The following is a 17,495-nucleotide window of genomic DNA, read 5'->3' as shown; positions in this document are numbered from 1 at the left end:
TGAAATGGACCAATGGAAAGATAAAACCTCACCCGCAGTGTGTAGTTTATGGTGTTCTGTTTCTCATACTGGGAAACCACTAGAGTGAAGATGTGTGTTCCTGGGCTGGTCAACTTTATCTTGGTCAGGTAGTGAGGGCTGTTGATGCGAATGCCATCAATGTAGGGAGGGGGGTCCGCTGTGTTACAAATAGGTACAGAGAAAATTTAACAATGCAAATGAAAATATGTGGAAAAAGTGCACTACTAAGTTGGTAACAAAGGAAATAGAAGTTCATACTAAAGTGGACATCTTTAATTACTGCCATTTTTGTAAATTATGTTATAATACAAATAAGTTTGGAATTTGTTTTCCTTTAATTTTTCTCAGGCTCTAGACCTTCCATGTAGGATAGATATAAAGGTAAGACAGAATACAGCCATCAAACCGCTACACGGTGAAGATCATTTCAGTGCTGTAGAGAAAAAGGCCTCTTTTACCTGGATAGTAAACCTTCCTCCCATCAGTTTTGTAAACAACAAGAGTGATAAATTCTCGGTTTTGTGCAAAATCATCCTGGAAAAACAACAAAAACAATATTCAGATAAAAGCCCCAAATATTATATCAATATAATTTTACATTTTAGAAACAAAGTATTGATAGTCCCATTTAATCTGTTCATGGTGTAAATGTTCTGCATTCATTCATCCTTGCCATTTTTTTACCAAAAGGTATAAGCATGGAATGAAGGGGGATTGTTATTTAACTATTAAGCCAGGAGCTGAAGTCAATCCAGATCCAGCACTGCAGAGGAAGACACATCTGGGTCATCAAAAAACCCTTTGAAAAGAATATTAGTACATTTACATGCACGGCTTAAGACATTTAACTGGACTGTTGTCTTTGTCCCACTCTAAATGCACAGGAGTGTATTGTTGAAATTATGTCACCTCTGCTACTATAAGTTGCAATATGCACTCTTTCAGCTTGTTAACCTACACCGCTACAGACACAACAATAGTCAATAACAAGCTAGCAAGTTAGCAGTCCAGAGGTATACTGGCATGACAATGGACAATGCTGAAAATTTGTTCATAGTTTACTTTTTGTTTGCTCTACTTTTGTGCAAATGGGATACAGGAAGATAGAGCTGTAGGAAGATACTAGACATCTTCAGATTGGGGAGACAGCAAAGTTTGGGAACACTCCGAGCAGTGGGCCAGTGGGAGGATCTAAGTGGATATACTGGTCTCAGTATCGGTGTCTTGAGTGAAAACAGCATGACAACAATTGTTTCTGATACTATTTAGTTAAGTTTTTTTTTTTTTTTTTAAATCAAGCTGTAAAACTCTTGTTCCCAAAAGTAAACAAAAGATTCATAGCTGGATCTCAGGAGGCTAAGTTGTTCTGTTCTGTACTCTGTTCTATCATCGTTGCCATTTAGTTTACTATGATAATATAATCCAACATAAATGCTATTTGCATTTATGATAAGCATAAGTATAGCACTTGTACAGTGTGAAGGAAGGTCTGGCTCTGTGTACTACTGCTTTAGCACAGCTGTTACAGTGTTTGTGCAGTACTGGACTCACCCATGTGTTAGTACAAATGGCGTTTGAACACAGAGTACAGCATCATCATACCCAAACTAGTACACTACTTTTATCAAAAGTGAGTCACCTCTCACCACAATATTAATGACAATTTTAAATTAAATTCTGACATTTATACACGATATACCCTTTAGTGCAGGTAAAAATGTGAAAATAATAATAATAATTTTAATTTTAATTTAATTGTTTTCAATTTTAACAGCCATTGCTATACTGAGTAACCATTACTATTAGCAATACCATTAAAACAAAAAAAACGAAGAAGAATGAGCATGTGGCAATACCAACACAAATAAATTAATTTATGCACAGCACACAGATTTTGAAATGAAACTGCATGCAGATTGAGGCTGTTTTGCTCAGTATAAACAGGTAAAGTTGGCATATAGTGCTAGCTGCTGTGTGTCTATACCTTGTCAGTAATGTGTCTCGTGAGCAGCACCCACACAGCAGCTCCCCCTGTTGGACACTGGACCTCCAGCTTGTACTGTGGGTTGTTGGCCAGACTGTAGACATCTTTCACTGGGCCCTGCTTACCATCCCAGCTGCTGTAGAAGACAAATAAAAGCAAACCCACACTTCAGACTGGTGTAGCTACTCTGGCCAAATCAGCTACTCGACTGAATTTTATACAGCACACTTTACAAAAACACTTTCCAATCTAAGGATATGTGAAGAAATACACATTACTGAAAATGTGTTTAAAATCATTATACTAAACAGGAAAGTGAATACATTTGAAAGCCACATATTTACTATAATGTGCATAAACTTAAGTAATTTTTTTTTTCTTTCAAAGCAGTTTTGCAATGTAAAAACAATAGAAATGCAATGCAAAGCCAAAGTTATTTATGACAACTCAAAGGATTTTCCCTTCTGCTCACCATAACCCTGGAATTATAAGCCAAGGAGATAATAATGTACAGAAGCTGTGTGTGTCCTGGTGAGATTTACTTATGTATCAACATATGATATCAAATAACAAAAACACTTTAGACAGTTTGACAAGGGCCAAATAAGATTTATGTTCAGTTTACAGCCAATGAAGGTATTAATAACATGTTTTGTTTAAAGCATTAAAACCCACAGTCAGACACACCTGTGAATACAGAAGGACTCTTTGAACAGGGAGGGGTTCCAGCTCAGATAGATGACATCATAATATTGACACAGGTCCTCCCACGCAATCCAGAAAACACCTGGAGGCCAACATAGTGCAAAGAAATTAATAATACGCAATAAGGTAAACACTTGCACTTAGAAACAACACACAGGGCCCAAAGGGAGCTTTTTTTTTTTTTTTTTTTTTTTTTTTTTATAAATAATTTCCTGTTCTGCATAAAGATGTAAAATAAAATGGCTCTGCTCTATGCCAAGATGCATCCACCGTATAAATTCGGTGCAGATATGTTAATGCATTCCTCAGACAATGCGATTATGTTGTTGAATGGACAGATAGACGGGCAGACAATAAAATGATTACAGTACCCCTTGGCCAAAGGTAAAAAAATGGACTGTACCATTGTCAAACTTCTGTGCTGTCTTGGGGTCAAAGTTGAGGTATTTTAGAAGTTCAGGAGTCCAGTTTTTCTCATCCCGCTCACTGTAGCGCCCCTTCCACCTCAGGTGACTCCATGGATTCTTCAGCTGCAGAAAACGCATTCCCTACACAAGCAGTAAACCAGCACATGATTGGCCTTAATAACAAAAGACATTTTGAAGGATGTACAGTACAGGCCAAAAGTCTGGACACACCTTCTCATTCTTTGCATTTTCTTTATTTTCATGACTATTTACATTGTAGATTCTCACTGAAGGCATCAAAACTATGAATGAACACATGTGGAATTATGTACTTAACAAAAAAGTGTGAAATAACTGAAAACATCTCTTATATTCTAGTTTCTTCAAAGTAGCCACCCTTAGCTCTGATGACTGTTTTGCACACTCTTGCCATTCTCTTGATGAGCATCAAGAGGTAGTCACCTGAAATGGTTTCCTAACAGTCTTGAAGAAGTTCCCAGAGATGCTTAGCACTTGTTGGCCCTTTTGCCTTCACTCTGCGGTCCAGCTCACCCCAAACCATCTCGATTGGGTTCAGGTCCGGTGACTGTGGAGGCCAGGTCATCTGGCGCAGCACTCCATCACTCTCCTTCTTGGTCAAATATCCCTCACACAGCCTGGAGGTGTGTTTGGGGTCATTGTCCTGTTGAAACATAAATGATGGTCCAACTAAACGCAAACCGGATGGAATGGCATGTCACTTCAGGATGCTGTGGTAGCCATGCTGATTCAGGTTGCCTTCAATCTTGAATAAATCCCCAACAGCGTCACCAGCAAAGCACCCCCACACCATCACACCTCCCCCTCCATGCTTCACGGTGGGAACCAGGCATGTAGCATCCATCCGTTCACCTTTTCTGCTTCGCACAAAGACATGGCGGTTGGATCCAAAGATCTCAAATTTGGACTCATCAGACCAAAGCACAGATTTCCACTGGTCTAATGTCCATTCCTTGGGTTTCTTGGCCCAAATAAATCTCTTCTGTTTGTTGCCTCTCCTTAGCAGTGGTTTCCTAGCAGCTATTTGACCATGAAGGCCTGATTCATGCAGTCTCCTCTTAACAGTTGTTGTAGAGATGTGTCTGCTGCTAGAGCTCTGTGTGGTATTCATCTGGTCTCTAATCTGAGCTGCTGTTAATTTGCGATTTCTGAGGCTGGCGACTCAGATGAACTTATCTTCAGCATCAGAGGTGACTCTTGGTCTTCCTTTCCTGGGGCGGTCCTCATGTGAGCCAGTTTCGTTGGAGCGCTTGATGGTTTTTGCGACTGCACTTGGGGACACATTCAAAGTTTTTGAAATTTTCTAGACTGACTGACCTTCATTTCTTAAAGTAATGATGGCCACTCGTTTGCCTTTACTTAGCTGATTGGTTCTCGCCATAATATGTATTCTAACAGTTGTCCAATAGGGCTGTCAGCTGTGCATCAACCTGACTTCTGCACAACACAACTGATGGTCCCAACCCCATCAATAAGGCAAGAAATTCCACTAAGTAACCCTGACAAGGCACAGCTATGAAGTGAAAACCATTTCAGGTGACTACCTCTTGATGCTCATCAAGAGAATGCCAAGGGTGTGCAAGGCAGTCATCAGAGCTAAGGGTGGCTACTTTGAAGAAACTAGAATATAAGATATGTTTTCAGTTATTTCACACTTTTTTGTTAAGTACATAATTCCACATGTGTTCATTCATAATTTTGATGCCTTCAGTGAGAATCTACAATGTAAATAGTCATGAAAATAAAGAAAATGCGAAGAATGAGAAGGTGTGTCCAAACTTTTGGCCTGTACTGTATGTATTCCATTTGCACAACATATGTACCTTGTATTCCCTGATATCAAGAACAGCGTAGGCATGGGTTGGCACCAATCCCCATCTCTCCCCTTCCTCCTCTGTCATCACACCCGTTGCTGTGGTAATGAGGACGTCACCTCTGTGAAATCTAGAAAAGCAAAAAGGACACATTCTGCAGCATTTACTGTGGGTGCTGTGAGAAGTGAGAATAATAGCAGAGCAAGGCAGATTAATTATTTAATTTTGAAAAAATATGTTTGTCATCAATATGTTTGTGCGTGTCCACTGTGCACCTCTGGAACAGCATGCGGAAGGTGTCATCCTTGCTGAATGACTGATTGTCTGAATGCATAGCAATGCGCTCAGGGATCCAGCCTGTGAGTGCATGTAGATCAATGTTCTGGAACACAAAAGGAAGCATTAAACTACATCAAATAAAGTCACCACAATTCAAACTCTCCACATTCAAAAATGTAAGTTTACAAATGGCCTGTCTCATATGTCTGCTGATAGTTGTTGCTTGCTAGAATTGAGTAAAACTTTACAAAAAATTAAACTTCACAGACACATAAATAGTCTTAAAAGAAATGTAAATGATTAAATGGGATTTCAAAAGCAAAGCCTTAGTGCTGGGCAATATATTAGATGAACCAGTAAACTAGTTGCAGTTTCGCAAAAAGTATGGTTTTATGTGTCGTTGTCTTAATTATCACTTTAACTGTGGCATAGATACAACACGGTCAAAAAATTATACAATGTTTGCCTCCACTACTCCACAGTCCACTGTGCAGTGTATTTTAAGGGGACCACAACTGAATGTGTACAGTCTTGTTTATAGCTGCTACACCAAGAGTTGGAGACCAACACACAACAATTACAATAATTAACATTAATTAACAGTCGTAAGTGTGTGTATGTGGGTGTGCATGATTCAGAAGGATGTAGGAAGATCTAACTGCAAAAATGCAATACAATATCCAATTTCTAATATTACTCTCCTTTGGGGTAGGAACAGAAATAAAACAAATCAAGAATTCATTTAGTTCCTTTGTAATACTTGAATTAAGACACATGCACAAATATATATTTGTATTGTATTCATATTATATATCGAACACCAACAGAATTAAACGCACAACATGTAGAGATTTATGATTTTATGTGCATCATGAGAGGTATTTTGCTGATTTTTATCATCTTCTCCTTAGTCATTACATATATCATGGAGCTGTGAGGCTATGTTTTCTGCCTTCACCCACCGAATTGGAGCCAGGGAAGTCATACCCCCCCATCACTTTCATGTAGGCCTTTTCAATAAGTGAGACCCAGAGCTCATTCCTGTTGCTTGAGTAGGAGCACAGTAGCTCTCCATTGCGATCCACTGGCAAATAGTCATCGATAATTACCTACAGTAAACACAGAAACAGGCTGTTTTGAAAAACACAAATGAATATTGACTGTTTGAGAAATACTCTCAAGGATGACTTTCATCATTTGAACGTATGTACACCCATTTATAAAGTGCTTTTTTATACTTTACATATTTGTGCCAGCTGTGAAACAGTTCAAATTTATTCACGATTCATGATTTCAAGTTTCGTTTTAGTAATGTGGCCTTTAAGGCAGATACTATTTAAATTGCATTCATACTATAAAGCACATTTACAAAACAATCTGTCACACTTCATACAATTAATTCACAATATTTTCTCATGTTCTGTGTCAGATGTAATAACTGAATCTTTCTCAGGATAAATTCATATTTTTTTATCTGAGTTATTTAAGCTGGTACTCGTACTCATCTTCTTCCACTTATCCACGCCCGGTTTGCAGGGGTAGCAGCCTCAGCAGAGAAGCCCAGACAGCCCTCTCCTTAGCCACTTCCACCAGTTCTTCCAGGGGTATCCTGAGGCGTTCCCAGGCCAGCCGAGCGAGATAATCCCTTAAGCATGTTCTGGGTCAGCCCCCTTCTCCTAATCCACAAAACACATGTGGACTGGATAGGCAAACTCCTATGCCCCCTCCAGCACCCTAGCAAGGGTAAAGAGCTGGTCCACGGTTCCACGTTTGGGACGAAAACCGTATTGCTCTGCCTTGATATTTAATTTGTTTAAACATAATTTCTAACAAAGTACAGCTTTTGCATGCAAAATTTAAGGGGTGTACAGGCTTAAGTAGTCGCAATGTAGGCAAATGAAATCTCTAAGTGGGGGACTTGGTGTAAAGTCCCTCATAATACAGCAGGTGATGGGGAATGTTGCTTTGAAAGGTGGAACAACTTGAAGTATGAGGACAGGAGAAGTATATTTACTCTTTTCCATTGCTAATGCATTTTTTTGGGATAGATTACACCTCATTTTGAAATTTTTGACATTCATGATTTATACTCACACTTTCATTTCACTAGAGCAGCAGTAGAGAAGACTGCTATCAATATACCATGACACTGTGATACATGGCTAGAAAGATGGTAACTTGTGGTTACTTACAGTAACTGGTACCACTAAGTTGTCTGTAATAAGACAAATCAACATTAAATGTTCTGTCACTGTAATAAATATTGCATTCTGAACAACCTCTGATTGGCCAAGGCAAATCATAATGCCACTTTTGTGATAATATTTTTTGCTTTACACCTAAACCTGAGACAGAAATTGTGTCTCGTACTGCTGTTTCTCTGTAATATCTCTTACATGGAACTACATTTTCTGATTTGTCCATTACCTTCCTGGAAACTCCATTAATGTGAAGTTTGACCATGTACTTCCCACAGGGATTATACTCTGGTTCCCCTCGCCTGTTCTGAGGGTAAATGATGCTGCAAGACAGATACATACACACAACTAATTTACAGTTTGTGATTGAAAATCATTTTTACATAGCGTCAAACTTAGTGGACAATATCACTCATCACTTAAGGGAAAATCATTACCTGGTGATAAGTTTCTTGTTGTAGCGCCTCTCGTATGCTGCACTGATAGCTAGCGATGCCACAAAGGAACAATCAGAAACCACTGTCTGGACAATCAGAGAGGAACATGATAAAATACAGAATTCGAAAATCAGGTGCTGTGTGAGTATCTATGTGTGTACAAACATTTTCATATACAGTATATACAAGGTATCGCTCATTCCAAAATATGGCTGTGTAGCAAGAATGTAGTGCCCACCCGAATGTAATAGATGCACATACATACATGCTCTATAAAATTCGGTCCAGTAGCTGATAGGTTATATAAAATGTCAAGAGATAACTTTTTTGTGATCTGGCGCTATATAAATAAAATTTGATTGATTGAGTGATTTAATTGGTTTTCCCCTGTAAGTCGCTTTGGAAAAAAGCGTCTGCCAAATGCGTAAACATAAACATAAACATAGGTCCACTACTTTTGCATGAGTAGCCACACCAGTCAAATGTGTGTTTGCTTTGATTTGTCTTCTGTAGTAGCTGAGATGGTAAGCAGGGCTCAATGAAAGATGTCTACAGTCTGGCCAATGGGAACTGCTCACTAAACACATTACTGTCTTACCTGTTTGATGCTGAAGCTCGACACAGACATGATCATTGTGGGGTTATTGCAGATCTCATCTGGCCGCACCCAGCGGGAGAATATGGCTTTCTGTTTAGGTGACAGCGCCAATTTACCTGTTTTGTCACTGACAACAAAAAGAAAAAGAAAAAAGTAAATATCAAAAACATTCTTAGCTTAGCTGTATGGAAAAGAATGTATTAAAATGACTCACGAGAAAGGGACAGGAAAAGCAAAACGTTCCTTTAGGTCCACACTCATGAAGGGTACATAGGCTCTGCCATTGATTGTAGATGTAGTTCTGAAAATTGAGGACCAGATTTATGCAATGAATGTGGTGATGTGGACAAAAGATAATAGGTCAGTGTATTTTAGCACAATGTTGATACAGAGCATATATTTAACATGATATCATGACTTGCATAAATATACATGGCACTTCTAATTGGAGTGTTATCTGTACGTATTATAAGCTTTCTGCCTGTATGTTCACGCCGCATCAAATACCATTCACTGAGGGATAGAGTTAGGGTTTGGATCATGTGAAACACAAATCTTGGCGTAAACTGACATGCCATCAAATGGCGTTAAATAACACACGAAAAGTAGAAAATGCGTACGTATAGCATGCCAAATGCCATAAGAACTGGTGTATTACTTGCTTGTCCTTCATCCTCCACCGCAACAGTCCCTCCTTTTTCATCGTGTTTATCAATGCCAACATATTTACTGGGCTTTTTAAAGTAACTATGGAGACTCGGCTGTCTTAACATTTTGCACTAGCAAAGTAGCATATAATTTTGGCTGAAGTCAGCTAAACAATGATACAAAACTTGACAATGACTGATTAATATGCACACTCGCCATCAACTGGACAGGAAATCTACTACATGTGAACTAACTGAGTCATTTGAAAGAAGTAACAGTGTTGTATTCAGCATAGTTGTGAATGGTGGCACTGTAGGGCTATATACAGGTAGGATGCTGTTATGGACTGTTTGATGCCTTGTTAAGAGACAGACAGACCAGCGATCCTGTGAGCAGGTTCTGTTCATAGCGTTGTGTGAAAACTTTCTTTGGTATATTACCCTCAGTAACTTAATCTGTCAAAATAATGGAAGGCCTTCAGAATTCTCAAGCATCTTTAAAAAAATCCATCAATGATGGAATATTTTTGGTTAACCCAACCTCTTGTGTCATCGTCATGGCAGCATGTATGGAGCTGTATATAATGTCGATTGTATATATTTGTAAGTTACGTTTTATTTTGGTTTTTTTTTACTTTTTGTCATTTAAATACCACATATTTTCTATTTATATCTGTTATTATTTATATTAATTTATTTAAATTAATAACCACATTATTACAATATAAATTAAAGAGAGTGTTGCACCCAAGTTTCATTGCGCTTCACTGTACAATGACAATAAAAGAATTCAATTTATTTCTATGAGAGGCATTCGAGTGAGAAGAGCAAACCTCACATACCAGAAACTTAAAAAATTATGTCACAGCTATTACTCAGTGTTCTCAGTCTAGTCATTCATTGCACCCAATGGAGAACAAACCACCATACTACAACCATATTTACAATACTGCCCAGTCCTAGTCTAATGTTTTCTAGACAGCATGTTATTATACACAGTTCCCACATGGATTTCACTAAGCAAATATGCAACTGCTCTTCACTGGATAGTGACTGCAGTGATCAGTATGTTTCAGCAACAAGTTGTTTCACCTTAACTGATGCCGTGAGTACCTTCTCATTTCTTAAACAACCTGTGTAACGTTAAGAAAACCACTAATCAGTAAGGCAAATGTAATGAAAGAGGCTTTGCGAATAGAAAAAGGACATGGTCTGATGAGTCCAGACTTTGTTCCAAACCCTGGGCCAATGTGATGGGCACATTGGTGAGGGGAGGGGGTGGTGAAATCACTACCCATCATACCTAGTGCCTTATGTACAAGCCTGTGAAGGTAGTGTTATGGTCTGATGTTGCTTCACTTGGTCAAGTTCAGGTTCAGTAATGATGTCTCAGAAATTAATGAAGCTGACTACTTCAACATACAGAACATCCAGGTATTGGATGGACTTTTTTATTCTTGATACCATGGTCATATTCCAAGATGACAAGTTCCAAGATGACAGTATTCATCAGTCTCATCTACCTTGTGAAAAAGTAGTTCAGGGAGAATGAGACGTTATTTTCAAAAACACATTGGCCACCACAGACGTTCACTGAGAATCTTTGGGATGCACTGGAGAAGACTTTCCACAGTGGTCCTACTCTCCCATCATGAATACAAGATCTTGGCCAAAAATGAATACCAGTACGAATAGAAATAAATGGGGTGACATTGCATAAGCTTACTGAAGGCAAATGCATGCTGTGATCATAGCTAAAAGCAGTCCAGCAAAATATGACTGTGGGAACTTTTTTTTGGCCAAGCTGTGTTGCTCTCCAGAAGCTTGAAATGTTCTTTTTTCAGAGACATCTAGTTATTTAGAGATTATTATTATTAGAGATATCTGTTATTTATCTAAGTTTGAAAAATATGCCAGTGCAACTATTTCATCAGCAAGCTCACCTGAGCACTTCAATTTCATCAGATGTGTAGCGTTGGCCCTGGGGCTCACTGGACTGGACAGCCCGAACTGGGTGGGGCTGAGACCGATCGTTAAGCGTGAAGTCCGGGCCTAAGGGAAAAAATTGCCGGACTGGTCCCCCTGAATTGCCACCAGTGGCTGGCTTTGAGTTGGAGGATCCGGTCTGGGATGCAGTTGATTTAGAGTGGGATTCTTTAAGACCCTCTGCCCTGACCATCCAAAACAAAGAAGATTATTTAGTTTAGTTAAGGTCAGAGTGAAAATGAAAAATAGCATTTATGAGTTCACATGCTGTATATTTAATGCACTTCATTCATTTGGGTTTTTAGGCTCATACAGTAGTAATCTTTGAGGATCTGTACCTGTCTAAAGCCTGATGGGCTAGCTGCTTCAGTTTTGTTTGCAGGGTCTGGTCTGATGTCTCGTTGGACTATTGCAAACACACAAAGAGATGCAAAGTGAATGCAAGAATGGAAAACCAAAATCTGTGATGCTGTCATTGTGACTGAGAAAATAAGAAGAGAAAAAGAGAAGAGGAGAAAAAGCTACCGTTTTAATGCACAGCTCCACAGCCTGAGTGTACAGCTCAATGGCCTCATCACCATTTCCCTTCTCATCCTCCTCGAAGGCCTGGGTGACAAGAAAATGGGCACGCTCTAGGTCCACCTGCTGTCTGGATTTAAGTGGGTCACTCTTCTGTGCCTGAACTGAGGTCAAAGATGAGGAAGAGGTTTGAGCAAAAAGTAAATAGTACAATATTTGATGTACAACTTAGATTTCTTCAGCTTAAGCTCATATACATCTTTGACTACAGGATATATACTGGATTTTCATATTCTACAGAAATTCAATGTCAACTTCTAGAACTGATTTAGTGAATCCTTTGTCGCTGGCCTGAACTGTACACAGACACAACAGTGTCAGGGATGACCATGGAAAAAGAAGCAGAAAGAGATAGTTTCTGCAGTAGAACTACAGAACGAAGATTGAAGCATTCAACCAACTCACAAAGACTACCACTCTGGACGGGTACCAAATCCTGGTACTAAATGGGTCCTGGGGCTAAATTATGAAGGACAGGAGTATTAATAAGCTCATAGGTTAATTGGGTTTCCTAACAATACTGGAGAAAGAAAAATAGAAGTTGTTTGTCTAATTTTTCTCAACAACCATGTTTTTGACCGAGACATTTGTGTGAGATGCACTGTTGCAATTTTCAGTCCAGTCCAGGTGAGAGACCTGGGTCGGGGTCTCTGATGGGCCAGTTAGCCCTCTGTCACACACTGCAGCACCGAGCAGTTCAAACACACAGACATTAGAGAGTGGCCACTGTTAACTAGAGAACTACACAGGAAAGTGGACACTTAACTCAATGACACAGAGCAACAAGTATTTGGAGAAACACGAGTGCTCTGTCAGAAGCACAAGCAAAGTAATGAACAGTTAAATGTTTAGCTTGTAATTCATTTGCCATGTTTATGTTTATGTACAAGTTAATGAATAAAAGTCACTGGTAGCCCAATGAGTAGTTATTTTGCTGTGGGTCAGTTCACAAATTTAATGTGAAATGGTTGGATCTTTATCTCATCTCTTGTGCAGAGATTTAGAGAAAGAGGATTTAGAAATCAGAAGGGTGCAGGAAAACCACCACACTCTCAAAATACTGACAGGCCTAAATTCAGTTTTATGCTTGCAAATGAATGGACTATTTTCTTCTGCATTAAAAAATTATACATGATATCTGTTTCACAATAATAATATAGAGAAAACCATCTGAATATATGATAGTAATTAATTCAAAACAATGCTTTTGTACAGTGCCAATAAAGGTTATTAATCAGACAAGCCTAAGCAACAAATGAGAAAATAGAGCAAACAAGAAAAGCACTCGGAGAGCGCAGACCTCCACCAAGACAGATCTGACCCCCCCCCCCCCCCCCCCCCCCTTAGATTTAATCATTTCTTCCTTGTGCCAGTATCAACATTTCCTGAAAATTTCATGAAAATCCATCCATAACTTTTTGAGTCATTTTGCTAACAAACAAACATGTAAACACGCACACACGCACGCAAACACACAAAGTGATCACAATACCTCCTGGCGGAGGTAAAAATCAACAGTATCATTAAGAGTTGAAGAATCGATACAATCTTAATGATACCCATCCCTAAACTACGGAGCCCCTATCTGCACTGTAAAGCACTTTGTGACTCCGTCTGCGAAAAGTGCTCTATAAATAAAACTTACTTAGTTACTTACGGGACACTGGAGGCAAAAAAAAAAAAAAAGGTTTTGTGAGATCTCGCAAAACTGTTTACATTAAGAGCAATGTTCTTCCGGGTCATCCATGCTCAGAACGGGAACAAAACAGACATGACTATAGGGTGGGAGAAGTTTAAGTTTTATTTTGACCTGGGCCTAAAAAACAAAGATATTAAAAACAGTGCTTGACCGCAGACACAGGTTCAATGTTAGTGAGAGACATCTAAGAAGATTCTTCAGTGGGAGGGGACTTTCTCATTGCACAGTGTATTCTGATCTTGCGGTCCTTGTTGATTTCATTAAGAACCACGAACTACGCTTAGCAACGTAACGGGGGCCTTCCTAAACTAAATGACAAATGACATGGAATAACGAATGACCACGTAAGATTTGGCAATGACCACATAAGATTTAGCGTAACAACTGCTCCTTTGTCATTCGGAATAGTTTGAATGGAATGACAGCTATAATGGGAACGATGGATGACTTTGAATAACGGAAAATGACGTGTCGGTTTACTGGCTGGCTGGCTGGCCTCTAGTAAATATAGTGAACAGAATATGGAAGTATGAGCATTTATCCCCTGAAGTTAGCTGCCGGTGTAGCCCTGGTCTCAGCTGGAAGTGAAGCTTCAGAGAGCTGCGCGACCCCATCTGACTTGATTTTCAAAACAAAAGCGTTTCCGTATCAACTTTGCGGGACTAAAGCCTCCACTGTCGTCTTCCTGATATATTAGAGCCAAGGCATCACATATGTGACATGACATTTCTATACGCACTGTTGTCGATCAAGTTGGAATAAAATGTTTTTATCTCTTCCCATGAAATTAATGTGGTATTGTGATTCATTCTTGATAAAGTCTAACTGAATGCAGTCGGTATATAATCATTGCAGCTGGTCAAAGGGGATTATTGATGTGTATAAATAGGAAAAAAGGGGGAATGTATCTGAAAACGTAATTATTCCAACTTTATGCACAGCGGTGTACTTCTTTTAAGAACCTAATTATAGTTTAATTCTTATAAGTCCATTTGTTGGATCTGTAAACTTCTGTAAAGCACAAGTTTACTTCTAAATATGAATAACGTCTTGGTTTTTGGCCGTAACAAATGTCATACAATTCAAATGGGCAAAAAATTTGATTTTTGATTAGTCTTACTAGTCAATATCTCCCTCTCTACAGCAAATGACACCAATATCCCATGGAATGACGCTGTCAATCGGTAGAATGACAATGTATTATCCATTCTTATGACCACCTTTTCCTTTGACAAATGGAATGACACTTATACTCAGTGGAATGACACTGCAATTCATTAGGATGACATTGTTTTTTCCTTGTTATAATTTCTATTTCCTTCTCTAAAGCAAATGACACCAATATCCCATGGCATGACACTGTCATTCTGGAGAATGGCAATGTATTATCACTGAGTATAAGTGTCATTCCATTTGTCAAGAGAGATGGTGGTCATAATAATGGATAATACATAAGAATGGATAATACATTGACAGTGTCATTCCATGGGATATTGGTGTCATTTGCTGTAGAGAGGGAGATAGAGATTATAACAAGGAGAAAACAATGTCATCCTTATGAATTAGTGTCATTCCACTGAATACAAGTGTCATTCCATTTGTCAAGGGAGACGGTGGTCATGAGAATGGATAATACATAGTCATTCTCCAGAATGACAGTGTCATTCCATGGGATATTAGTGTCATTTGCTTTAGAGAGGGAGATAGAGATTATAACAGGGAGAAAACACTGTCATTCTAAGGAATTACAGTGTCATCCCACTAAGTATAAGTGTCATTCCATTTGTCAAAGGAGAAGGTGGTCATAAGAATGGATAATACATTGTCATTCTACCGAATGACAGTGTCATTCCATGGGATATTGGTGTCATTTGCTTTAGAGAGGGAGATAGAGATTATAACAAGGAGAAAACACAGTCATTCTAAGGAGTGACAGTGCCATTCCACTGAGTATAAGTGTCATTCCATTTGTCAAAGGAGACGGTGGTCATAAGAATGGATAATACATTGTCATTCTACCAAATGACAGTGTCATTCCATGAGATATTGGTGTCATTTGCTTTAGAGAGGAAGATATTGACTAATAAGACTAATCAAAAATCAAATTTTTTGCCCATTTGAATTGTATGACATTTGTTAGGACCAAAAACCAAAGACGTTATTCATATTTAGAGGTAAACTCGTGCTTTACAGAATTTTACAGATCCAACAAATGGACCTGCGTGAAGTTGGCCCCCCATCCAACGAAAATCTCTGGGTAAATATTCTCATTCGTTTGTGCTTCATTAGTGCCGGTTTGTGCAGTTAAAATTGTCGTTTGTAGTATTGTAGTCATTGTGTTATTAACAATTGTTTTATAGGTCATTCTGAGGTCAGCCAGCTCCCCACTTGCTCCAAAAGTAACCGAAATGGTGGCGTTTGTTTGTGCTTCGTTAGTGCTGGTTTGTGCAATTAAAACTGTCGTTTGTGCTATTATGGTTTTATAGATATTAGAAGATTTATTTTCAGCCAATGACGTCACGCAGCCCCCCCACTTCCTCTAAATCGAGCAGAAATGGTTGCGTTTGATTGTGCGTCGTTAGTGCTGTTAAAATTTTCGTTTGTGCTATTATGGTTATTGAGTTATTAACAATTGTTTGAAAGGTCATTCTGAGGTCAGCCAGCCCCCCACTTGCTCCAAAATCAACCGAAATGGCTGCATTTGTTTGTGCTTCGTTAGTGCTGGTTAGTGCCGTTAAAATTGTCGTTTGTGCTATTATGGTTTTATGGATATTACAAGATTTATTTTCAGCCAATGACGTCACACAGCCCCCCACTTCCTCTAAATTGAGTGGAGATGGTTGTGTTTGTTTGTGCTTCGTTAGTGCTAGTTAGTACCGTTTAAAGTTTTGTTTGAGCTGTTAGCATTAACCCCATCCCCCTCCAAGTTAACAACAAAAATGCTTTGGTCCGTGTTTCCCATTCATTCAAATGCATTAAAGACACATGAAGCACAAACAGATTCTAGAGGTTATGTTGTGGTCCACGCTCGTCTTTTTTCCTCTTAGTTCTGTCTGTTTGGGTGCGTTTTTCACTCAGCCTCCAGTCAACCAGTCAAGCTCTTGGGATGTCACCCTGAACAAGAACTCCAGGTAAATATTTGTACGTGTTTTGCTTGTTTTATGACTGTAGAAAACAACTGCAAGGATATGATCATCATCAGATCAGTTAGCTATACCAGTATTGTTGTTTAATGTTCAGTTTTCCTTGTACATTTGTGTCGCTGTGCTTTAACAAACTGCTAGGCTACACACGATATTTTTGGTAACAGCTGTTTTAGGTTATTGTGCTAAACAGTAATTATTTGAGTGATTAGTATTAATTGGTTTATAAGGCATTGTTTTGTCAGGTAGCTAGAGTGGACAGAATATCAAACCAAAGATGAGTATTTTAGGATGCACCTTCAAACAGTGAAGTTACTAACAAAGTGTAATAACTTACATTTCATTTATTACTCATTTAAAATGTATTTATGTTACTTATGACTTTGTAGCTAAATGAATTAGTTTCATTACTTTTAAGTTAATAATTATTTTCCTTCCCTAAAAACTGATGTTGAACAGGTTATTCCTTTAGGAACTAAACACACTTTATTTTATTTGAACATTACCTTAACTCTGCAGAAGAAAACCTAGAGTTGTAAACACTGCAGTGTTTCATCACCTAATGGGACACAGTATGTAATGTACTGTAAATAATACACGTGTAAACAAAAAATCCAAATGAAGGAACTCTCTTCTGACTTTTAAAGTAATACTTTCTGCGTTGTCCCTCATAAAAACAGCAAAGATAAGCTCATTGAATAAAATGTAGAATGTGATATAAGAAGAGTGTTTAACATTTTGCTTATCTTTGCAGTGAAACATTTAGCAGGGCCTTAATGTTTACAAGTAAAACAGTGATTGTGTCTCATTAGCAGAAGCTTCTCAAACGTCTGAGCACAAAGTGTGTTTCTTCAAGGAGTGAGCACGAAACCTCCTTTAGTACTGGAAAAAAGTAATCTAATTACAGTAATATTACTAGCAGTGCACTGCTGGCCAGCACCGCCTACAAACAGTAAAAC

The 17,495-nt window shown here is 38.6% G+C and overlaps 1 protein-coding gene across 1 annotated transcript in view; it reads right to left on the bottom strand.

Moving 5' to 3' along the window:
• capn7 (calpain 7) overlaps positions 1-17,495 on the bottom strand; it is a 34,416-nt gene that overhangs the window by 6,995 nt on the left and 9,926 nt on the right. Inside the window, exons 3-17 of the mRNA XM_030158490.1 lie at positions 11,641-11,798; positions 11,454-11,521; positions 11,073-11,300; positions 8,697-8,783; positions 8,483-8,609; positions 7,885-7,970; positions 7,677-7,770; positions 6,212-6,358; positions 5,246-5,352; positions 4,980-5,100; positions 3,114-3,258; positions 2,693-2,792; positions 2,006-2,141; positions 480-555; positions 33-178 (exon numbers count right to left, since the gene is read on the bottom strand). Of these exons, the coding sequence (XP_030014350.1) occupies positions 33-178; positions 480-555; positions 2,006-2,141; positions 2,693-2,792; positions 3,114-3,258; positions 4,980-5,100; positions 5,246-5,352; positions 6,212-6,358; positions 7,677-7,770; positions 7,885-7,970; positions 8,483-8,609; positions 8,697-8,783; positions 11,073-11,300; positions 11,454-11,521; positions 11,641-11,798 (1,826 nt within the window). The remainder of the gene's footprint in view (positions 1-32; positions 179-479; positions 556-2,005; positions 2,142-2,692; positions 2,793-3,113; positions 3,259-4,979; positions 5,101-5,245; positions 5,353-6,211; positions 6,359-7,676; positions 7,771-7,884; positions 7,971-8,482; positions 8,610-8,696; positions 8,784-11,072; positions 11,301-11,453; positions 11,522-11,640; positions 11,799-17,495) is intronic.

The sequence above is a fragment of the Sphaeramia orbicularis genome, chromosome 16, assembly GCF_902148855.1.
Source record: "Sphaeramia orbicularis chromosome 16, fSphaOr1.1, whole genome shotgun sequence".
In the NCBI taxonomy this organism is placed as follows: Eukaryota; Metazoa; Chordata; class Actinopteri; order Kurtiformes; family Apogonidae; genus Sphaeramia; species Sphaeramia orbicularis.
This window is presented reverse-complemented; position numbering and strand designations above follow the sequence as displayed.